The following is a 24,480-nucleotide window of genomic DNA, read 5'->3' as shown; positions in this document are numbered from 1 at the left end:
GTAGAGCAGAAGCATATTTGCCATTGTCCTGTTCATTTGCACAACACTACATTTATCTAAATTAAATGATACTTGCTAAACACAGGCCTATCACATCAAAACCTGCATGGAATAGTTTATTCTCATCTACAGTCCTAACACTCAAACAGATCCTCAAGCTTGTGGACCATTTCCCACAACACACACTTTAAGGTCATGAATGAAGATAGTGAAAAAGAACATTGATCCATGTGAGATACTATTGGTAACAGGCCTCAAAGGAGATCCACACTCATCACTAATCATAAACAATGTAGCGAGCTCTTAATCCACTGTAATAATTTACCAATTTTTAAAAATTCATTCATGGGATGTGGGCTTCGCTGGCTGGGCCAGCATTTATTGCCCATCCCTAGTTGCCCTTGAGAAGATGGTGGGGAGCTGCCTTCTTGAACCGCTGCAGTCCATGTGGTGTAGGTACACCCACAGTGCTGTTAGGAAGGAAGTTCCAGGATTTTGACCCAGCGACAGTGAATGAACAGCAATATATTTCCAAGTCAGGATGGTGAGTGACTTGGAGAGGAATTTCCAGGTGGTGGTGTTCCCAACTATCTGCTGCCCTGGTCCTTCTAGGTGGTAGTGGTCGTGGGCTTGGAAGATGCTGTCTAAGGAGCCTTGGTGAATTCCTGCAGTGCATCTTGTAGATGGTACATACTGCTGCTACTTTGCGTTGGTGATGGAGGGAGTGAATGTTTGTGGATGTGGTGCCAATCAAGCGACTGCTTTGTCTTGGACGGTGTCCAGCTTCTTCAGTGTTGTAGGAGCTGCACTCATCCAGGCAAGTAGGGAGTATTCCATCACATTCCTGACTTGTTCCTTGTAGATTTAAAAAAAAATCTGTTAATACTTCTATTTACATGAACATCTCACTGGAAAGATTGACAGCGAAGACTCTCATGAGGACTTAAGCTGCACAGCAGACATCACACTACAGTTGACTTGGAGTTCTCTTGAATAACAGTCTCATTTCTTGAGCATTTGGTGCCAGACTAAAACAAATGGAGCAGAAAAACCAGATACAAAGAATATTGCCATCATCACCAATAGCCTCCACTTGTTCTCCACAGAAAATGGCAAGTTCTTTCCTGGGCTTTCCTCATAGTGTGATCTGCGGATCAGCGAGGTACTGAAGTTATGGACTGTGCGTGCCCACAACATGTAGATGGTGGACAGGCTTTTGGGGAGTCAGAGGATAAGTTACTCATAGCATGATTCCTAGCCTCTGACCTGCTCTTGTAGCCACAGTATTGATATGGCTAGTCCAGTTCAGTTTCTGGTCAATGGTAACACCTAGGATGTTGATAGTGGAGGTTTCAGTGATGATAATGCCACTGAACATCAAGGGACGATGGCTGGATTCTCTCTTGGTGGAGATGGTCATTGCCTGACACTTGTGTGGCGCGAAAGTTACTTGCTACTTGTCAGCCCAAGTCTGGATATTGTCCAGGTCTTACTGTATTTGGATATGGGCTGCTTCAGTATCTGGGGAGTTGCAAATGATGCTGAACATTGTGCAATGATCAGCGAACATCTCCACTTTTGACCTTATGATAGAAGGAAGGTCATTGATGAAGCAGCTGAAGATGGCTGGGCTTAGGGCACTACCCTGAGGTGAGAGTGACTGCCCTTGACATCAAGGCAGCATTTGACTGAGTGTGTCATCAAGGAGCCCTAGCAAAACTGGAGTCAATGGGAATCAGGGGGAAAACTCTCCGCTGGTTGGAGTCATACCTAGCACAAAGGAAGATGGTTGTGTTTGTTGGAGGTCAGTCATCTCAGCTCCAGGACATCAGTGCAGGAGTTCCTTAGGTTAATGTCCTCGGCCCAACCATCTTCAGCTGCTTCATCAATGACCTTCCTTCCATCACAAGGTCAGAAGTGGGGATGTTCGCTGATGATTGCACAATGTTCAGCACCATTCACGACTCCTCAGACACTGAAGCAGTCCATGTCCAAATGCAGCAACACCTGGACAATATCCAGGCTTGGGCTGACACCAGGGGTAACTCACCTCCTGACTCCCAAAAGCCTGTCCACCATCTACAAGGCACAAGTCAGGAATGTGATGGAATACTCCCTACTTGCCTGGATGTGTGCAGCTCCTACAACACTGAAGAAGCTGGACGCTGTCCAGGACAAAGCAGCCTGTTTGACACCACATCCACAAACATTCACTCCCTCCACCACTGACGCACATTAGCAGCAGTGTGTACCATCTACAAGATGCACTGCAGGAATTCACCAAGGCTCCTTAGACACCACCTTCCAAACCCATGACCACTACCACCTAGAAGGACAAGGGCAACAGATAGATGGGAACACCAGCACTTGGAAGTTCCCCTCTAAGTCACTCACCATCCTGACTTGGAAATATATTGCCATTCCTTCACTGTCGCTGGGTCAAAATCCTGGAACTCCATCCCTAACAGCACTGTGGGTGTACCTACACCACATGGACTGCAGTGGTTCAAGAAGGCAGCTCACCACCATCTTCTCAAGGGCAACTAGGGATGGGCAATAAATGCTGGCCAGCCAGCGAAGCCCACATCCCATGAATGAATAAAAAAATACCCTGAGGAACTCCTGCAGTGATGTCCACATATCTGCCACCAATTCCACAAGATTCTACCTTGTATGGTACATAACTTAACGTGAGGTATCTCACCAAAATCTTTCTGAAACCCTGTGCAGCATATAATTGTCTTTATGTTTACCTTTGGCCAACAACCTAGTAACTCAGCCACTTCCACTACAAATGATTTTTTTTTACTTTACAGTAATTGGAGTTTTTTTTTACCCCCAGTAATTGCAGTCTGACATCTTCCTACCCCATGTCTGAAGCCAAGGCTCAATGAGTTGAAATTGGTGTAGTTTTTTTGACAAACAAGTTAACACATTTGTATGAGGTTCATCTGGTTACAGTTTTAACACAGGCTGGTGGAAGGAAAATAAACATCAAATGTAATGAAAAGAAACAAAGGATGTGATTGCACTGGAGAGAGTGCAGAGGAGATTCACCAGGATGTTGCCTGGGATGAAACATTTAAGTTATGAAGAGATGTTGGATAGACTTGGGTTGTTTTCGTTGGAGCAGAGAAGACCTAGGGGTGACCTGATTGAGACGTACAAGATTATGAGGGGCATGGACAGGGTGGATAGAGAGCAGCTATTCCCCTTAGTTGAAGCGTCAGTCACGAGGGGGCATAAGTTCAAGGTGAGGGGCAGGAGGTTTAAGGGGGATGTGAGGAAAAACCTTTTTACCCAGAGGGTGGTGACGGTCTGGAATGCACTGCCTGGGAGGGTGGTGGATTTTAAAAAGTACCTGGATGAGCACTTGGCACGTTGTAACATTCAAGGCTATGGGGCAAGTGCTGGTAAATGGGATTAGGTAGGTAGGTCAGGTGTTTCTCACGTGTCGGTGCAGACTCGATGGGCCGAAGGGCCTCTTCTGCACAGTGATTCTGTGAAAGTAATAAAGCTGTTTGGTGAAGCTGAGAGACCTAGAAAAGAAATGAAAGCAAACTAAAAATCCAGGGGTCAGTGAGTTGTCAGTATTAGACCTCCAACACTGGATCAATAATTTTCATATGTCCAAACTATTGAAAATACATCAAATAAATTAATGAAACAGCTTTATTGTTTCCTAGCTTTGCCTGGCTGTGTTCACACTTTAATATATACAGGAAACCAGGCAAGAAACAGACTGGTAGTGAAAGAAAAATACAGAAAAAGAAATGTGGTGTACAGCAGGAAAGAGGCTGGTCATGGTGCACAATTCAAATTGTGAAAGGTCTTTCTTCATGACTTAAAGTAATCAAATTGAACAGGTGACTACAAGCTCTGCTGCCAAATATAAAGAATAATATTGCTTTGGTGTAAAGTGATACAAAGATTAAGTACAATTAGTGGCCAAGTATCAGGCATGTTTGCTGATGAATTCAAGGTAAATCTGGAGTCATGGAGCCAACATCCAAACAACAAACACAACCATAGATACTGTGCTCTCATGACATTTAACCTCCATTGCATTTATTACAATCGTATCTGATTTTTGCAGTGCAAGTTGGCCCTTCCTTCTAATTTTATCTCCTATTTCGTAAGCCATTAAAGGTGGCAGGATAACATAAATCATTGAAGGTGGCAGGACAGATAGAGAGAGCTGTTTCTAAAGCATACAGTATTCTAGGCTTCATTAATAGAGGCATAGATTACAAGAGCAGGGAGGTTATGATGAACTTATATAAGACACTGGTTAGACCTCAGCAGGAGTATTGTGTACAGTTCTGGGCGCCACACTATAGAAAGGATGTGAATGCTTTGGAGAGAGTGCAGAAGAGGTTTACGAGAATGGTTCCAAGGATGGGACATTTCAGTTATGAGGAAATGTAGAAGTTGGGACTGTTTTCCTTGGAGAGGAGAAGGCTAAGAGGAGACTTGATAGAAGTTTTCAAAGTCATGAGGAGTCTGGACAGAGTAGATAACGAGAAACTGTTCCCGCTTGTAAAAGATCGAGAGCCAGAAGGCACAGTTTTAAAGTATTTTACAAAAGAAGCAAATGCAAGGTGAGAAAAAACTTTTTCACACAGCGAGTAGTTATGGTTTGGAATGCACTGCCTGGAAGTGTGGTGGAGGCAGGTTCAATTGAGGCATTCAAGAGGGCATTGGATAATTATTTAAATTGAAACAATGTGCAGGATTACAGGGAAAAGGCAGGAGATTGGCACTAAGTTAAAATGCTCAGAGAGCTGGTGCAGACACAATGGGACGAATGACAATTCTGTGATTCTGTGAAGTGGCTTATTTCCACGCAATAACTTACTTCAGAAGGATCTAGTTCAATCCTAGTTTTTAAAGACATTCCTTTGAGCAACTCTGCAGGTCAGCCCTTGATTTATGATTCTTAAACTCTGATTTCTGAAGTCTTGCTCTAAAAAGAATGCAGGATGAGCACCACATGCACTGAAAATCATCTCAGAGGATCTGAGCCAGATGGCATGGGTCATCCTCAGTGCTAATCTGTGAGAAGATGTTATAGAGATAGATAGGTTGCCATATGGGATATATGAGATATATAGATTACCACTGGGGAGGTATGAGATATATGAGATATATAGGTTACTATATGAGATATATAGGTTGCTTTATGGGAGCAGATCATTAGGTTCAACCAGCCAATGTTTACCCTCCACACATCAAATAACTAATAACATCTACCTAACCTGTTCTTATATCTCTTTAACCTCTTTCCCTGCAACTCCCTAGAAAATCCAACCTTGAATATTGATATACATTCTGCATCACCCACTTAAACCTCAAAGTGAATTCCAGAACCTCAGAACTTTTTTTTCATTCATTTATGGGATGTGGATGCTGCTGGCTAGGCCAGCATTTATTGCCCATCCCTAATTGCCCTTAGGAAGATGGTGGTGATCTGCCTTCTTGGCCCGTTGCAGTCCATGTGGTGTAGATACACCCTCAGTGCTGTTAGGGAGGGATCTGCAGGATTTTGACCCAGCGAAAGTGAAGGAGCGGCGATATATTTCCAAGTCAGGATGGTGAGTGGCTTGGAGGGGAACTTCCAGGTGGTGGTGTTCCCATGTGTCTGCTGCCCTTGTCCTTCTAGACGGTAGCAGTCGTGGGATCAGAAGGTACTGTCTAAGGAGTCTTGGTGAGTTCCTGCAGTGCATCTTGTAAGTGGTACACACTGCTGCCACTGTGCATCAGTGATGGAGGGAGTGAATGTTTGTGAATGGGATGTCAATCAAGCAGGGTTGCTTTGTCCTGGATGGTATCAAGTTCCTTGAGTGTTGTGGGAGCTGCACTCATTCAGGCAAGTGGGGAGTATTCCATCACACTCCCGACTTGTGCCTTATAGATGATGGACAGGCTTTGGGGAGTCAGGAGGTGAGTTACTCACAGTTACTCATGGTTAGTCCAGTTCGGTTTCTGGTCAATGGTAACTACCAGGATGTTAATAGTGGAGTGATGGTAATGCCATTGAATGCCAAGGAGCAATGGTTAGATTCTCTATTGTTTGAGATGGTCATTGCCTGGCACTTAATTGTGTGGCGTGAATGTTACTTGCCACTTGTCAGCCCAAGCCTGGATATTGTCCAGGTCTTGCTGCATTTGGACATGGTCTGATTCAGTATCTGACACTCTCTGTGTGAAGAAGTTTCTCTTGCCCTTTACCCCAAACCTCTTACATTTAATTTTGTATCTATGACCCCACAACTACTGGAAGCAGGCTACTTCTATCTAAACAGTTTCATCCTTCCATAATTTAAAAAAAAACACTATGATATAGCTCCATAATCTGTGATGTTCTAACACAACTGATGCAGTTTTACACATCTTTCTTCATATTTATCTTTCCTCATACCATACAACATTTTAATGAGCTTCACACAACACAGCACTAGACTGAGTGGCACTAGGAACATCAGTCTTATCCTTTCTGGCATAGAGGCCTCTGGACCAATCAAACATTTAAGGCTTGAGGTCTGTACTGAATGAATAGTGGAATGACATCTGCAGATTCAAAATGACACAATCACTCCTGCTCTCCCACTAATTGTGGGCACTCAGATCCAGGACCAGTCACAAGCCAAATGCCTGCCCCACCCCCTGTTCTGTTGGCAGCTCATGTAGCCTCTCCAGTTCTTCCAGTTAACTCTGTCTTCCTCTCCACAGATGCTGTCAGACCTGCTGAGTTTTTCCAGCATTTTTTGTTTAAGAACAGCTTGAATTGCCCCCAAGTTCCCTTCCGACTTCTCTGTTTCTATCTGTGAAATAGCCAGCTTAGTTGATTCATGCATGTTTTCATCTGCAGATTTTGGAGGCAGTTTCAACGTTATTAATACGCCTCTGTTTCTATTGTAGTTAGTATTCACTTCATCAGTTGTCCCCGATGCATCTGGGTTTATTCAACCAGCTAGTTGCTCAAATACTGTTTCTCAAAGCTTAAAACTCGAGACCACTTGAGCTCGCCTGCGCTGCAGTAATAAGACACAGATTGGTAGTGCTGCTGTAAAAAATGGCATTGTTTGTAGTTCATTATCCCAGTTTCCCTGTGTGTGACACTGCCTGAGCCTTACTCCCTCCTGCTTTCTGAATGCAGAAGCAATTTAATGAAAGGGATTTGGGCTTACTCTGTCGCCTATAGCAACGCCTGCTTGTTGATCCAGAGGCACGAATCTTTTGAGTCGCTAACTCTGGGAAAGTTGATGCAGTCTGGTTACATTTCCCTGGGAGTTAAAGTTAACATTTTTGATCCTCGATTTGATTTCTTTTTCTTCCTTACTGAGGATGGCAACTTTAGGTGGAGTGTCCCGACCCCTCAGCCAGGCTTCTCCCCGGCTGCAGCATATCCAGCACCCGCTGTCCCGCCTCGGGGACCCAGAGACTATCAGTGTCCGGGGCTTCTCCCGGGCCAGCGACAAGCCACTGGCCGATCCGCCCCTGGTACCGGACAGGCCGGCACTCAGTGACCGCAGTCGTGGCAAAGAGCCGATGGACTCGCCTCACAGCGGCCGCCGCAAGGAGCTGGAGCCCAACCGGACCCCCCGGGGGTCGCTGCACCACATCCCCGAGGGCGTGGAGGTGACATTCGGGACTGACCCTGACAAACCCCGGCTGCCCATCTTCGGTAAGTCGACTCTCGGGATCAGGGGCACAGTTGGGCGAGAGAAGTGGCAGAGGTAACCATACAGACTCAGGGAAATATACTGACACGGGGAGACGTACAGACAGAGACAGCTGGACAGAATAAGGGGAAAATACTGACACAGGGAGGTATGGTGACAGAGACAGCTATACAGACACAGGGAAATATACAGACAGAAATAACTGTACAGACATATGTATGTTCAGTAGTTCTCATGAAGAGGCCCCGAGCCTTGTTTGGTGGAACATTAAGTGTTTATTCTAAACAATGTACATATATACAGGGTATTGCCCAAGCTATGAGCTAACTCCATGCTTGCTTAGAGGCAGGTCTTTGTCCAGTCCACAACTGACCCTAGTCACAGGTCGTGTGTCTGTTTACATCGCACTGTGTACGGTACTGTTTCCCAGTCCCACATTAACCCTTGTTATGGCAGATACCCTTATACTACACCTCCCCCAAGTCTTTACTTAATTTATATTACAATCGTGGTACCCCTTCTCCCCTACTTGTCTTTAATTTTATAGATTCAGATGGTCTGGAGGCTTGACAATTCTTCCGGATCGTATTCTGGTCACACTCAGAGGAGTGGTGGGCTCTGATCTGGGTAACCTTTGTAAGTTCTGAGTTTGAGCTCTAGTCTGTGTTTCTGGCGCTTGGTTGTCATCTTCTGATATGCTTTTTCTGCTCCTTGCAGTTGAACTTCTCTTTGTCAACTCCTCATTTATTCTGCTGAGGGGACACCAGCTTGTCCTGTTCTATCCAGAGAGGGTGTTCACTCCATTCATTCATGGTACAAACCTGGTTTTTCTTTTCCCGTGTGGTCTGCTGTGGTCTTTGTGGGTGTTGAAGATGTCTCTCCCTGTCGTTTGGATGTTCCTTATCAGTGGGCACCTTGCAGGTTGGCATTTATCTCAACATTGTGTTCTTCCACGTGCCTCTGTGCCTCACTAAGGTGGCAGGTTGATGGTCACTAGTTCCTTGCTCCAGCATCATTTTGCAGCTTTGTGTGTTAGCTGGAGGTTGCAGTGTCGGTGCCGTGGTGGTCACAACTAGCATGACAGCAACTGTTGGAGCCTGGGGTTGGGGCTCATTTTTCTGTTGCTGCTCATTTTCCTTCCACTCGAGGTACAGTGGTAATTATCTCAAGGTTTGGCTGGTCTGTCCAAAGAGGAGCTTCTGCCACTTGCAAAGCAATTGGTCAAACTGGCTCTGCGAAGAGTGAAGATAATTCAGAGCTGAAGTTCCAGTCGAGAGTCTCTTTCCTGGTGGGCCTCTCGGGAACGTGCAGTTCCATGTATTTGACGACGGAGGTTGTTTTGACATCGCCTGCCATTTCAAGAAGGTTAAGGGCCACACAGGCATCTCTAATCAAGAGAGGCAAAGATTGGTTTTGGATGATGTACATGACATTGAATATTTGCTTGTTGCCATACCTTAGTAGTTCTAGGATCATGCCTATGACCAGAAGGTGGATTCCTCCAGGCCATTAGAGTGGTTTGCCTAAAATAAAAACAGAAAATGCTGGAAAAACTCAGCAAGTCTGACAGCATCTGTGGAGACAGAAACAGAGTTAACGTTTCAAGCCTGTATGACCCTTCTTCAGAGCTAAAGAGAAGTAGAAATGTAATGAAATCTATACTGTTTAAGGGGGTGGAGCAGGTGAAGCTGGATAGAAGGCCAGTGATAGGTAGGGGCAAAGGAAAGATTGACAAAGATGTCATGGACAAAAAGACAAAGGGAGCGTTAATGGTAGTGGTGAGGGCTAAAGAAGATGCTGATAGTGGCATAAAGGTAAGAAAGCAGAATGTGTTAATAGCAGAACAAGGGCCAGCACACTGTGAAAGAACAACATGGAGCACGTAACAGATGGTCCTCTTGGGGGTGGGGTGGGGGGAGGGGGTAGTGGTTGGGGAAAAAGGATGGAAAAAGGGATAAAAGGGGATTTTAAAAAAGGGATAAAACAATGAATAAATTAATAAAAATGAAAATAAGTGGATAAAAAAATAAAAAAACATTTTTAAAAAGGGATTTAAAAAGGGGTGAAGATAGAGGAGAGTGTTCATGGTCTGAAGTTGTTGAACTCAATGTTAAGTCCGGAAAGCTGTAAAGTGCCTAGTCGGAAGATGAGGTGCTGTTCCTCCAGTTTGTGTTGAGCTTCACTGGAACATTGCAGCAAGCCAAGGACGGACATGTGGGCAGGAGAGCAGGGTGGTGTGTTGAAATGGCAAGTGACAGGAAAGTTTGGGTCATGTTTGCCGACAGTCCGAAGGTGTTCCGCAAAGCGGTCACCCCGTCTGTGCTTGGTCTCCCCAATGTAGAGAAGACCACATTGGGAGCAGGGAATGCAGTAGACCAAATTGAAGGAGGTGCAAGTGAAACGCTGCTTCACCTGAAAGGAGTGTTTGGGCCCTTGGATGGTGAGGAGGGAGGAGGTAAAGGGGCAGTTAATGCACCTTCTGCAATTGCATGGGAAGGTGCCGTGGGAAGGGGATGAAGTGTTGGGAGTGATGGAGGACCAGGGTGTCCCGGAGGGAACAGTCCCTACGGAATGCTGACAGAGGGGTGATGGGAAGATGTGTTTGGTGGTGGCCTCATGCTGGAGTTGGTGGAAATGGTGGAGGATGATTCTTTGAATGCGGAGGCTGGTGGGGTGAAAAGTGAGGACAAAGAGGACCCTATTCAGTATTTAGGAAGGACAGACAAAAAGGAAAAGGCGGTGGAGTTGCATTGCTGGTTAAAGAAGAAATTAACGCAATAGTGAGGAAAGATATTAGCTCCGACGATGTGGAATCTGTATGGGTAGAGCTGAGAAACACTAAAGGGCAAAAAATGTTAGTGGGGTTGTATATAGACCCCCAAACAGTAGTGGTGATGTTGGGAATGGCATTAAACAGTAAATTAGAGGCTTATGCAATGGAGGAACATTTGTAATTATGGGTGACTTTAATCTGCATATAGATTGGGCAAATCATATTAGTAACAATACTGTAGAGGAGGAATTCCTGAATTGTATACGGGATGGTTTTCTGGACCAATATGTTGAGGACCAACTAGAGAACAGGCCATCCTAGACTGGGTATTGTGTAATGAGAAAGGAATAATTGGCAATCTAGTTGTGTGAGGCCCCTTGGAGATGAGAGAACATAATATGATAGAATTCTTCATCAAGATGGAGAGTGACTTGGTTGATTCTGAGACTAGGGTCCTGAATCTTAATAAAGGAAACTACGATGGCATGAGGTGTGAGATGGCTATGGTGGATTGGGAAATGTTACTTAAGGGGATGATGGTGGATAGGCAATGGCAAATGTTCAAAGAGCGCATGGGTGAACTGCAACAATTGTTTATTCCTGTCTGGCGCAAAAGTAAAATAGGAAAGGTGGCCAAACCATGCCTTACAAGGGAAATGAGAGGTAGTATTAGATTCAAGGAAGAGGCATACAAATTAGCCAGAAAAATAACAGACCCAGGGATTGAGAGCACTTTAGAATTCAGCAAAGGAGGACCAAGGAATTAAATAGGAAGGGGAAAATAGAGTACAAGAGTAAGCTTGCGGGGAACATAAAAACTGACTGTATAAGTTTCTATAGGTATGTGAAGATAAAAAGATTGTTGAAGACAAATGTAGGTACGTTGGGGAACAAAGAAATGGCTGACCAACTAAACACATACTTTGGTTCTGTCTTCACAAAGGAGGACACTAATAACATACCAGAAATGTTGGGGAACACAGGGTTTAGTGAGAAGGAGGAACTGAAAGAAATCAGTATTAGTAGGGAAATGGTGTTGGAGAAATTGATGGGATTGAAGGCCGATAAATCCCCAGAGCCTGATAATCTACATCCCAGAGTACTTAAGGAAGTGGCTCTAGAAATAGTGGATGCATTGGTGGTCATCTTCCGAGATTCTATAGACTCTGGAACAGTTCCTACAGATTGGAGGGTAGCTAATGTAACCCCACTATTTATAAAGGGGGGTAGATAGAAAACAGAAAATTATAAACCTGTCAGCCTGATGTTGGTAATGTGGAAAATTCTAGAGTCCATTATAAAAGATTTAATAGCTGAGCACTTGGAAAATAGTGGCAGAAACGGACAGAGTAAGCATAGATTTATGAAAGGGAAATCATGCTTGACAAATCTACTGGAATTTTTCGAGAATGTAACTAGTAGAGTTGATGAGGGAGAACCAGTGGATGTGGTTTATTTGGACTTTCAGAGGCTTTTGACAAAGTTCCACATAAGAGATTAGCTTGTAAAATTAAAGCGCATGGGATTAGGGGTAGTGTATTGAGATGGATGGAAAACTGGTTGGCAGACAGGAAACAAAGAGTAGGAATAAACAGGTCTTTTTCCGAATGGCAGGCAGTGACTAGTGGGGTACCACAGGGATCGGTGCTGGGAACTCAGCTATTCATAATATATATTAATGATTTAGATGAGGGAATTGAATGTAATATCTCCAAATTTGCAGATGATACAAAGCTGGGTGGGAGGGTGAGCTATGAGGAAGATGCAGAGATGCTTCAGTGTGATTTGGACAAGCTGAGTGAGTAGGCAAATGCATGGCAGATGCAGTATAATGTGGATAAATGTGAGGTTATCCACTTTGGTAGCAAAAACAGGAAGGCAGATTATTATCTGAATGGCTATAAATTGAGAGAGGGGAATGTGCAACGAGACCTGGGTGTCCTCATACACCAGTCGCTGAAGGTAAGCATGCAGGTGCAGCAGGCGGTAAAGAAGGCAAATGGTATGTTGGCCTTCATAGCGAGAGGATTTGAGTATAGGAGCAGGGATGCTTTGCTGCAATTATATGTGAGACCACACCTGGAATATTGTGTGCAGTTTTTGTCTCCTTATCTGAGGAAGGATGTACTTGCTATAGAGGGAGTGCAGTGAAGGTTTACCAGACTGATTCCTGGGATGGAGGGACTGATATATGAGGAGAGATTAAGTCGGTTAGGATTATATTCACTGGAGTTCAGAAGAATGAGGGGGGATCTCATTGAAACCTATAAAATTCTAACAGGACTAGACAGGGTAGATGCAGGAAGGATGTTCCCGATGGTGGGGGAGTCCAGAACCGGGGGTCACAGTCTGAGGATACGGGGTAGACCATTTAGGACTGAGATGAGGAGAAATTTCTTCACCCAGAGAATGGTGAGCCTGTGGAATTTGCTACCACAGAAAGTAGTTGAGGCCAAAACATTGATGTTTTCAAGAAGGAGTTAGATATAGCTCTTGGGGCGAAAGGGATCAAAAGATATGGGGAGAAAGCGGGAGCAGGCTATTGAGTTGGATGATCAGCCATGATCATAATGAAAGGCGGAGCAGGCTCAAAGGGCCAAATGGCCTACTCCTGCTCCTATTTTCTATGTTTCTATCATGGTTCTGGGAGGGAGGGGACATGGGTTGGACACAGTTGAGGGCCCTGTCAACCACAGTAGGTGGGAAACCTCGGTTAAGGAAGAAGGAAGACATGTCAGAAGCGTTGTTTTGGAAAGTGGCATCATCAGAACAGATGCGAGGGAGGTGAAGGAACTGGGAAAATGAGATGGAGTCCTTACAGGAAGCAGGGTGTGAGGAGCTGTAGTTGAGGTAGCTGTGGGAGTCAGTGTAATGAATATTGGTGGACAGTCTGTCACCAGAAATGGAGACAGAGAGGTCAAGGAAGGGAAGGGAAGTGTCGGAGATGGACCATGTGAAAGTGATGCAGAGGTGGAAATTGAACCAAAATTGATTAATTTTTCCAGGTCCAGGTGAGAGCATGAATGGCACCAAAACAGTCATCGCTGTAGTGAAAAATGAGTTGTGGGAGGGGGCCTGAATAGGACTGGAACAAGGAATGTTCCAGATACCCCATAAAGGGAAAGGCATAACTGGGTCCCATGCGGGAACCCATAGCCACACCTTTTATTTGGAGGAAGTGAGGCAATTGCTCAGTGAGAGAACATGTTCAGCCAGACGGAGGAGAGTGGTGGTGGAAGGAGATTATTTGGGCATCTGTTCAAGGAAGAAGCGGAGAGCCTGCAGACCATCCCGGTGGGGGATGGAGGTGTAGAGGGATTGGACTTCCATGGTGCATGGTCCATGGAGGAGGTTGGGGCCAGGACACTGGAAATTGTTGATATGACGTACGGCATTAGAGGAATTGCAGATGTAGGTGGGAAGAGACTGGACAAGGGGAGATAGAATGAAATCAAGATAGGAAGAAATGAGTTCCGTGGGGCAGAAACAGGTTGACACGATGGGTCTACCAGGTCCGTCATGTTTGTGGATTTTGGGAAGGAGGTAGAAACGGGCTGTCCGGGCTTGGGAGACTATGAGATTGGAAGCTGTGGAAGGAAGATCTCCAGAGGAGATGAGGTCAGTGACACTCCTGGAAACAATGGCTTGATGTTTGGTGGTGGGGTCATGGTCCAGGGGGAGGTAGGAAGAAGTGTCTGAAAGTTGGTGCTCAGCCTCTGCGAGGTAGAGGTCAGTACACCAGACAACACCAGCACCACCCTTGTCAGCAGGTTTGATAACAAAGTCAGAGTTGGACCTGAGAGAATGGAGTGCAGCAAGTTCAGAAGGAGACAGATTAAGAGTGGGTGAGAGGAGCAGAGAAATTGAGACGGCCAATGTCACGTCGACAGTTCTCAATGAAAAGATCAAGAGCAGGTAAGAATCCAGAGGGAGGGGTCCAGGTGGAGGGAGAACACTGGAGGCGGGTGAAAGGATCTGTTGAACTGGGGGTGGACTTCTGCCCAAAGAAGTGAGCACAGAGATGAAAGTGGCAGAAGAAGAGTTCAGCATCATGCCGAGCCCAGAATTCATTGAGGCGAGGGCGTAAGGGTATGAAACTGAGTCCTTTGCTGAGTCCAGAAATTCAGCATCAGAGAGGGGAAGGTCAGAAGGTATGGTGAATATATGGCAAAGGCTGGGGTTAGAAGAAGGGATGTGGTCAGAGGGACGGGAAGGGGTGGAAGATCCTGGATGGATAGTAGAGTGGTGTGCCTGTCGGTCACAGCCAAAAGTTCCTTACCTGCAAGGACCATAACACTGGCTCCCATGTCCCATTTGAAGTTGGTGAGGTGACCATTGACTGAGATGTCTGCATTCCAAAAAGAGAATCCAGGGCCCTTGACCTCACCCAGGAACCATGGCTGGGCCTCTTCCTGGTGTGGTACCTCAATGATTGCCCACCCTCTTGTGGTTGATTTGGGCATTGCCAAATAGATCAGTGCTGTTGGTGGATTTCAGACTGTCTGACTATTTGGATGGCCTTTTCTAGAGTCAGATTTTCCATGGCCTGCAGTATGCCCAAAAGGGCATTGTCTGGCACTCTGACAACAATCCTGTCCTTTATGAGTTCTGACTTAAGGACACCAAAGTCACAGCCTTGAGCTAATCTGCATAATTCATGTATAAAAGATTCAACCAGTTCTCCAGGCTGTTGGAGACACTTGTTGAATGTCGCTCTCTGTAAAATTTTGTTGCTTCTTAGATTAAAATATGTATCTTGTTATGGACAAAGAAATAGACAAATTGCAAAAAAATGTTTTGGATTGTGGGAGAACGGATCTTAGTAAAATAAGGCAGGATCTGGCCAAGGTAGACTGGGAACAGCTACTTGTGGGGAAATCTATAGAGAAGCAGTGGGGGGCGTTCAAAAAGAAAATGGGGAGGGTATAGGCTCAACACGTTCCCTCTAAGGTGATAGGAAGGAGTAACAAGCCCAGAGAACCATGGATGACCAGAGATATTCAGGATACGATGAGAAGGAAAAGAGAGGCTTTTAGCAGGTACAAGGGAAGCAAATCAGCAGAGGCATTAGTGGAGTACAGAAAGTGCAGGGTGGAGCTTAAGAAAGCAATTAGGAGAGCAAAGATGGGATATGAGAAAGCTCTGGCTGGTAAAAGTAGGGAAAATCCCAAGATGTTCTATAAGTGTATCAATGGGAAGAGGATAACCAGGGAAAGAATAGGGCCCATAAGGGACCAAGGGGGCAATCTATGGGTGGAGCCAAAGGACATCGCTAGAGCGTTGAACGAATACTTCACATCCGTCTTCACCCAAGAGAATGAGGGTGAAGGTATGGAACTCCGGGAGAGAGACTGCAAGGTTCTTGGGCAAATTGATATAGGGAGTGACAAGGTTTTGGCGGTGTTGGCAGGTTTAAATGTGGACAAATCTCCAGTTCCAGATGATTTGTGTCCCAGACTGCTGATGGAGGCAAGGGAGGAGATCGCAGGGGCTGAGACCCAAACTTTTAATTCCTCTCTGGTCATGGGGTTGGGGGGGTGCCAGAGGACTGGAGAACAGCTAATGTGGTTCCGCTATTTAAGAAGGGTCGTAGAGATAAGCCAGGGAACTATAGGCCAGTGAGTCTTACGTCAGTGGTAGGGAAACTATTGGAGAAAATTCTGAAAGAGAGAATCTATCTCCACTTGGAGAGGAAAGGTTTGATCAGGGATAGTCAGCATGGCTTTGTCAGAGGGAGGTCATGCCTAACAAATTTGATTGAATTTTTTGAGGAGGTGACCAGTTGTGTAGATCAGGGTAGTGTAGTTGATGTAGTTTATATGGATTTCAGCAAAGCCTTTGACAAGGTCCCACATGGGAGACTTATAAAGAAGGCAAATGCACATGGGATACAGGGTAATTTGATAAGGTGGATTCAAAATTGGCTTAGTTGTAGGAGACAGAGGGTGATGACAGAAGGATGCTTTAGTGACTGGAAGCCAGTGTCCAGTGGCGTACCACAGGGATCTGTGCTGGGTCCCCTATTATTTGTCATTTATATAAATGACATAGATATCTACATGGGGGGTGTAGGATTAGTCAGTTTGCGGATGACACAAAGATTGGCCGGGTGGTTAACAGTGAGGTTGAGTGTCTTGAGCTACAGAAAGATATAGATGGGATGGCCAATTGGGCAGATAAGTGGCAGATGGAATTTAATCCTGAAAAGTGTGAGGTGATAACCGTGGAAGGAATAATTTGACAAGGAAGTATTCAATAAACGGCATAACACTAGGAAGTTCTGAGGAACAAAGGGACCTTGGCGTGTGTGCCCATAGATCTCTGAAGGCGGAGGGGCATGTTAGTGGGGAGGTGAAAAAGGCAATATGGGACACTTGCCTTTATCAATCGAGGCATCGATTACAAGAGTAGGGAGATCATGCTGGAGTTGTTTAGAACCTTGGTGAGGCCACAGCTGGAGTACTGTGTGCAGTTCTGGTCACCACATTATAGGAAGGATGTGATTGCACTGGAGGGGTGCAGAGGAGATTCACCAGGATGTTGCCTGAAACATTTAAGTTATGAAGAGAGGTTGGATAGACTTGGATTGTTTTCGTTGGAGTTGAGAAGACTGAGGGGCGACCTGATCGAGATGTACAAGATGATGAGGGGCATGGACAGGGTGGATAGGGAGCAGCTGTTCCCCTTAGTTGTAGGGTCAGACACAAGGTGACATAAGTTCAAGGTGAGGGGCAGGAGGTTTAGGGGGGATGTGAGGAAAAACTTTTTTACCCAGAGGGTGGTGACGGTCTGGAATGCGCTGCCTGGGAGGGTGGTGGAGGTGGGTTGCCTCACATCCTTTAAAAGGTATCTGGATGAGCACTTGGCATGTCATAACATTCAAGGCTATGGGGTAAGTGCTGGTAAATGTGATTAGGTAGGTAGGACAGGTGTTTCTCACGTGTCGGTGCAGACTCGATGGGCTGAAGGGCCTCTTCTGCACTGTGTGATTCTGTGACTTTAGAACTTCATCAAATTTATCTGATTTATTCCTTGCCTTGCAATATTATAATCAGCTATTGGACCTACTGAATAAAGTAGTGTATTTACTTGTTCAGTTTCTGGATTTTTATGTAACCCTGAAGCTATCATGTATCTTAAGAATCTTTTCCACCAACATCCCCAAGTTTCTGTTTGGTCTGGCCCTTGGATCAGCCCAAATTGTTCTGGTAATGTTGTTTTGTTGTCCATGGTTGCTTTAAAGTTCAAGTGAGTACAGCTTTAAATGCTGTGCCGGTTTTAACGATGGCACCACAGCAGCTGTTTTTCTTCCTGCGCTTGTCACTATTTGGTGAGCCCCCACTGCAACAGTGATCCTGACCTCTTTGTCTTTAGTTTTGTGCGGTGACTTACTCAATCCCTTCCCTGCGATATCGGAGGACTTGTGGGCGTTCTACAATTGATTCTCTGCTTTGGCTGAGGTTTTTAAACTTGCTGCTTCTTATTTTTTAAATGAGCTCGGCCGCCACATGGTATGGCACTGATTCTGAAGCCAGGACGGCCGTGGGTACTTTCAGAAACATGCTGCTCTGACATTTGTACAGCTCTGAAGTTTTTTACTAGCCCTGGCTTAGAACTGAATTTTCTTTTGCTCACCCTTGGCTAGGTCCTTTGACTGCACTCTGTAGGCATTCACAATGGACCTTCAGCAGATCTTGTGGAGCCCTCAGTCGCACAGTGGAGTTTATTTCTTCTACCTTTCTGCTTCCAATTATGCAATGGAGCTTCTTTGAGGCAATCTCCCTCTGTGTCTTCACTTCAGGTGCTTTCAGTCAGGTCAGAATGCTGTTCCGTTAATTTTCCAGGTTTTGAATTTCTGCTCCAGCTCCTCTGAGGTTCTGGGTTTTTCCATTCGCTGCCACCATGTTGTATGTTGTATGTTCGGTAGCTTTCACAAAGAAGTTCTGAGTCTTGTATGGTTGAACATTAAGTGTTTATTGATAGCACATAACTATGTACATATATACAGGGTACAGCCTAAGCTATTATCTAACTCCATGCTTGAGTCTACGCTGTTCTCTACCCAGTCCACACTGACTCTAGTCTCAGGTCATGTGTCTCTTTATATCACACTGTGGGCGATACTGTTTCCCAGTCCCACTTTAACCCTTGCTATGCCAGATGTCCTTATACTACAACACAAGGAGATATACTGACACAAGGAGATGTACAGATACAGAGAGATATACAGGCAGAGTTAGTTATATAGACACAGGGAGATATACTGATGCAGAGAGATGTACTGTCACAGGGAGGTATACAGACAGAAATAGGGACTGGGATTTTCTGGCCTCATCGTGGGCAGGACCCACCGCGGGCGAGGCAGCGCCCCAGCCAGAAGTTCATTGACTTGTGGCAGGACCGGAAGATCACGGCAGTGGGCAGGTGCGGAAAATCCCGCCCAGGTATACAGACACAGGGAGATGTAATGACACAGGGAGATATTTCTGACAGTGATATAAGCTATACTGACTCAGAGCGAGCTACACACATAGTGGGGAGTATATGAACACAGGATAATGGGGGCATGGTGCGGGGGAGGTTCACTGACACATCCTGATTAATTAGCTTTCTGAGCTGCCAGTTTTACTTCACTTATGTGAACTCTATGGTGATTTCAGTTAACTGCAGAAAGCTTGATGCATGTTACAAGGGGCTGTGTCCTCATATTGATGCACTGGATGTGGTTTTGTTCAATGATTAAACTCCAGACAGTGTAAGAAGCCAAATCTTAGCTCAATAAAGTGAACTTTATTTATTTATACAATTAATATATGAAAACTGATCAATAGGAGGTTGGTGAAATTCTAGTTATTCTGCAGTTTTGTAAGCTGCCTGACTGTGGATGTCTGTAGACGGTAGAAGGTGATGCAAACTCACAAATGGACAAAAGAACGTCTCTTTCGAACCTGAAAAGTGCTCGGTCTACCTTAAATTACCCTGGAAAGGCAAAGTATCTCAAAAATTTGAACAACAGATTAAGCAAGCAGTTTCACGCTGCTACTATACAGTGGCTACGCAAGTGGTATTTTCCATGAATGGAATGCTGCTGTCAGTCCAAAAAGATGTTCTGCCTATTGTACAATTGAGCAACTTTATGTATGAACTTCAGTGCTGGTGCGATGCCAGGTATATAGGCCCAATGTTTCAGCGATTGGCTGATTGCATGTTGCTTCGATTGTTCATAATAGGCAAAGTACAGACCGTACACAACCAACCTGTGCTTGCAAAACCCAAAGGGTAGGTTTTAAGCAGCACCATAAAAAAGGAAAGAGCGAATAGAGGCAAAGGGGTTTAGGGAGGAAATTCCAGGGCTACAACCCAGGCAGCTGAAGTCATGGCTACCACTGGTGAAGCAATTAAAAGTGAGAATGTTCAAGAGGCCAGAATTGGAGGAGAGCAGATACTTCGGTGTGTTGTGGAGCTGGAGGGGATTATAGAAATAGGGAGGAGGGGTGAGACCATGGAGGGATTTGAAAACAAGGATGAAAATTTTAAAATTGAGGTAATGCTTAACCAGGGGCCTGTGTATATCGGCAAGCACAGGGGTGAAGGGGACTTGATTTGAGTTAGGTCATGGATATCAGAGTTTTGGATCACCTCAAGCTTATGGAGGATAGAACATGGGAAGCTGACCAGCAGGGCAATGGAACAGACAGGTCCAAAGGTAGCAAAGTCATGGAGGACTGTTTCAGCAACAGATGATCTGAGGCAGAGAAGGAGTTGGCCAATGTTACAGAGTTTGAAATAAAAACAGAAAATACTGGAAAAGCTCAGCAGGTCTGACAGCGTCTGTGGAGAGAGAAACAGTTAATGTTTCGAGTCCGTATGACCCTTCTTCAGAGCTGAAGAGTAGAAATGTGATGAAATTTATACTGTTTAAGGGGGAGGAGCAGGTGAAGCTGGATAGAAGGCCAGCGATAGGTGGGGGCTAAGGGGAGATTGACAAAGATGTTATGGACAAAAAGACAAAGGGAGTGTTAATGGTAGTGGTAAGGGCTCGTAGTCTGTTTGTTGTCAAGAGTTTGAAATATGTGGTCTTCATGACAGCACAAATATGCAGTTGGAAGCTTAAATCAAGCTCAATTAGGACGGCAGGGTTGTGAACAGACTGATTAAGCCTCAGACAGTTGCCTAGGCAAAGGATAGAGTTGGTGGCAGGGACCACAGACAATGGCTTCACTCTTCTTTATATTTAGTTGGAGGAAATTTCTGCTCATCCAGTGATGGATGTTAACAAGCAGTGTGACAATTAAGGGACAGTGGAGGAGTCGAGCGAGGTGGTGGTGAGGTAGAGCTGGATGTCGTGAGCATACATGTGGAAACTGATACTGTTTTCGGATGATGTCACTGACGGACAACATTTGGACAAGAAGCAGGAAGGGACCAAGGATAGATCCTTAGGAGAAATTAGACCTGCAACTGGATAGATCAAAATGGAATGAGGCAAGTGCAGTCCCATCCAACTGGATGATGGTGAGAAGCATTGGAGGAGTATGATGTAGTCAACCGTGTCAAGGCTGCAGACAAGGACCTGTTTTGCAAAGTCAGGAAGAGGTGACAAGAGCTTCATGATTTACAAAGATCTTCTCAGTTAGGCAATGAAAACCCATTATAGCAACAGCAGGGCATAAAATGCTACTAAATAAATTGATAAATACACAGAACTGCAAAAGCTGGAAATAAAAACCGAAAATGGTACACATGCACATAAGCATGCACATGCACATGCATGCATGCACACACACACATGCACACATACACATATACACATGCACACACACACACACACACATACACACACAGTCCGTTAGCATCCAAAAAGAGAATCGACAAACCAACACCTTAGGCAAAAACCTCTGTTCCCCAACCTCAGTAGCAACAACAGCTTGAATTTATATGTTGTTTAACAGGAAAAAGATCCCAAGGTGCTTCACAGGTACATTATCAAATAAAAGCGAGCCAAGTAATGAAATATTAGGATAAGTGATTAAAAGCTTGGTCAAAGAGGTAGCTTTTAAGGAACATATTAAAGGAGGAAAGAGAAGTAGAGATGCGCGGTGGCGAAGGGAATTTCAAAGCTTAAGGCCTTGGCAGATGAAGGCAGATGAAGGTGATGGAGTAATGAAGATCATGAATTGTAAGCAGCCAGAATTGGAGCGACACAGAGATCTCAGAGAGTTGTACTGCTGGAGAAAGTTACAGAGGTAGGGAGAGACAAGGCCATAGAGGGATTTGAAAACAAGGCTGTGAATTTTAAAGCAGAACTGAATTGTCAAACTACCTACCCTTCCCCACAATGTTGAAAGATCTGTTGTCAAACCCTATTGTCACTGGACACGTAACGCTAATTATTTTCTTGTAAATTTTGATTTTTTTTTAATGTTATGTTACAAATCTTATTTGTAATAATAAGTCCTGAGCTTAGTGAAGAAGCTGGACACCGTCCAGGACAAAGCAGTCCGCTTGATTGATACTACATCCACAAACATTCACTCCCTCCACCACCGACGCAGTGTGTACCATCAAAAGATGCACTGCAGGAATTCACCAAGGCTCCTTAGACAGCACCTTCCAAACCCACGACCACTACCACCTAGAAGGACAAAGGCAGCAGATAAATGGGGACACCACCAACTGGAAGTTCCCCTCCAATTCACTCACCATCCTAACTTGGAAATATATCGTCGTTCCTTCACTGTCGCTGGGTCAAAATCCTGGAACTCCCTCCCTAACAGTACCCTAACACCACATGGACTGCAGTGGTTCAAGAAAGCAGCTCACCACCGCCTTCTCAAGGGCAACTAGGGATGGGCAATAAATGCTGGCCCAGCTAGCGAAACCCACATCCCATGAATGAATAAAAAAAACTAGCTAGCATGGATTTTAAAGAGGAAAATCTAGCTCAACCAACCTTCTTGAATTTTTTGAGGAGGTAACAAAGAAAGTAGACAATGGTAATACAGTAGATGTAATTAATCTGGATTTTTAAAAGACTTTCAAAAGGTGCCCCATAATGAACTAATGAATAAGGCCAGAGAATTTGGAGTCAGGGGACAAGTGGAAGAATGCATTGCTAGCTGGCTTCAAAACAGAAAGCAGAGAGTAGGAGTAAAGTGCAGTTATTCAGAGTGGCAGAAGGTGGGAACTGATGTTCCACAAGGATCAGTGCTGGGACCATTGCTGTTCACATTTTACATTAATGATTTAGACTTTGGAATCAAAAACATAATTTCTAAATTTGCGGATGACACCAAATTGGGAAGATTCTGAGGAGGACTGCAACAAATTACAGGAGCAATAATAAACTTGCAGAAATGGACAAATAATTGGCAAAAGGAGTTTAACACAGATAAATATGAGGTGCCACATTTTGGTAGGAAGAATAAGGAGGTCACTTATTGCTCGGCAGGTTCGAGTCTAGGTGGAATAGAGGAACAAAGGGATCTCGGAATGCAATTACACCAATCACTAAAATTTGCGTCACAGGCTAGCTAGGCATAAAAACAAAACAAGCACTAGGTTTTATTTCTAGAGGGATAGAATTGAAAAGGAGGGAAGTTATGTTAAACCAGTATCGAAAATTTGTTAGACTACATGTATAGTACTGCGTACAATTCTGGGAGCAATATTATAAAAAGGATATAAAAGCAGTGGAGAGGTGTAGAGAAGGTTTACTTAGGATGATACCAGAAATATGTGGGTATATTTTTCAGGAAAGGATTGACAGGCTAGGTCTCTTTTCTCTTGAAAAAGATGGCTAACGGATGACCTAATAGAGTTCTTAAATTTTTAAAAATTCTTTTATGGATGTGGGTTTCGCTGCCTAGGCCAGCATATATTGCCCATCCCAAATTGCCCTTGAAAAGGTGGTGGTGAGCTGACTTTTAGAACCGCTGCAGTCCATGTGATGTGGGTACACCCAGAGTGCTGTTAGGGAGGGAGTTCCAGGATTTTGACCCAGCAACAGTGAAGGAACGGCGGATACACCTCAAAGTCAGGATGGTGAGTGGCTTGGAGGGGAAACCCCAGTTGGTGGTGTTCCCAGCTATCTGCTGCCCTTGTCCTTCTAGATGGCGGCAGTTGTGGGTTTGGAAGGTATTGTCTAAGGGGCCTTGGTGAATTCCTGCTGCTCGTCGGTGGTTGAGAGAGTGAATGTTTGTGGATGTGGTGCCAACAAGTGGGCTGCTTTCTCCTGGATGGTGTCAAGCTTCTTGAGTGTTTCTGGAGCTACACTCATCCAGGTAAATTATGATGGACTTTGATACAGTGGATACAGAGAGAATATTTCCTCTTGTGGGGAAGAACATAACTAGGGGCCATCAATATAAATAGCGACCAAGAAATAAAATAGTGAATTCAGAAGAAACTTCTTTACCCAAAGAATGGTGAGAGTGTGGAACCCACCACCACTGGGAATGATTGAAGCCATTGGCATGAATGCATTCAATGGGAGGCTAGACAAGCATATGAGGGAGAAGATAGAGGATTAGGGATGGGCAATAAATGCTGGCCTAGCCAGCGACACTCATATCCCGCGAATGAATAAAAAAATGATGACAGATTTAGATGAGGAAAGATGGGAGGAGACTCCAATGGATCATATATGTCGGCATGGGTTTGTTAAGCTGAATGGCCTGTGTCTGTGCCGTATAGCCTATGTAATTCTGTGTAAAGCAAGATACCCGAAAGAATTAGCAAAACCATTTTGAGCACTTTCATTGTTTTTACTTGGTAGGTTATGCTGATAGACAATTCTGGGTTGGCTTCTTTCATTTCTTTCATATATCTTCAGTAGTTTTCATTGGAAGTTTATCTACATGCTGTGCTCTTGTTCAATCAGTGCATTACCTCCCTGTCCAGTTCAATTTTGCTGCTGATTTATAAATGAAACATTGAGCAAAATTCAGGTGTAAGCATCAAATATACTTTGCATAACAAGTGGTGTGATATAGAAAAGTGGCCTGAGGGATGATGTAGAAA

The 24,480-nt window shown here is 44.7% G+C and overlaps 1 protein-coding gene and 1 pseudogene across 3 annotated transcripts in view; one reads left to right on the top strand and one right to left on the bottom strand.

Annotated features, from left to right (window-relative positions):
• LOC144693029 (cytochrome c oxidase subunit 7C, mitochondrial pseudogene) overlaps positions 1–1,197 on the bottom strand; it is a 93,109-nt pseudogene extending 91,912 nt beyond the window's left edge. Inside the window, exon 1 of the transcript XR_013579445.1 lies at positions 944–1,197. The product of XR_013579445.1 is annotated as a cytochrome c oxidase subunit 7C, mitochondrial pseudogene (transcript). The remainder of the gene's footprint in view (positions 1–943) is intronic.
• Positions 1–24,480, top strand: part of LOC144693001 (EF-hand calcium-binding domain-containing protein 6) — a 119,932-nt gene that overhangs the window by 11,170 nt on the left and 84,282 nt on the right. The window contains exon 2 of one of the 2 annotated variants that reach the window (XM_078562255.1): positions 7,347–7,687. In XM_078562255.1, coding sequence (XP_078418381.1) covers positions 7,348–7,687 — 340 coding nt within the window. In that variant the 5' untranslated portion in view covers position 7,347. Of the gene's footprint in view, positions 1–6,962; positions 7,688–24,480 lie in introns of those variants that run through there. The other variant, XM_078562245.1, reaches the window with a different exon arrangement.

Source organism: Cetorhinus maximus, chromosome 2 (genome assembly GCF_964194155.1).
Source record: "Cetorhinus maximus chromosome 2, sCetMax3.hap1.1, whole genome shotgun sequence".
Taxonomy (NCBI): Eukaryota; Metazoa; Chordata; class Chondrichthyes; order Lamniformes; family Cetorhinidae; genus Cetorhinus; species Cetorhinus maximus.
Note: the sequence above shows the minus strand (reverse complement) of the source record. Positions and strands in the feature narration are given on the sequence as shown.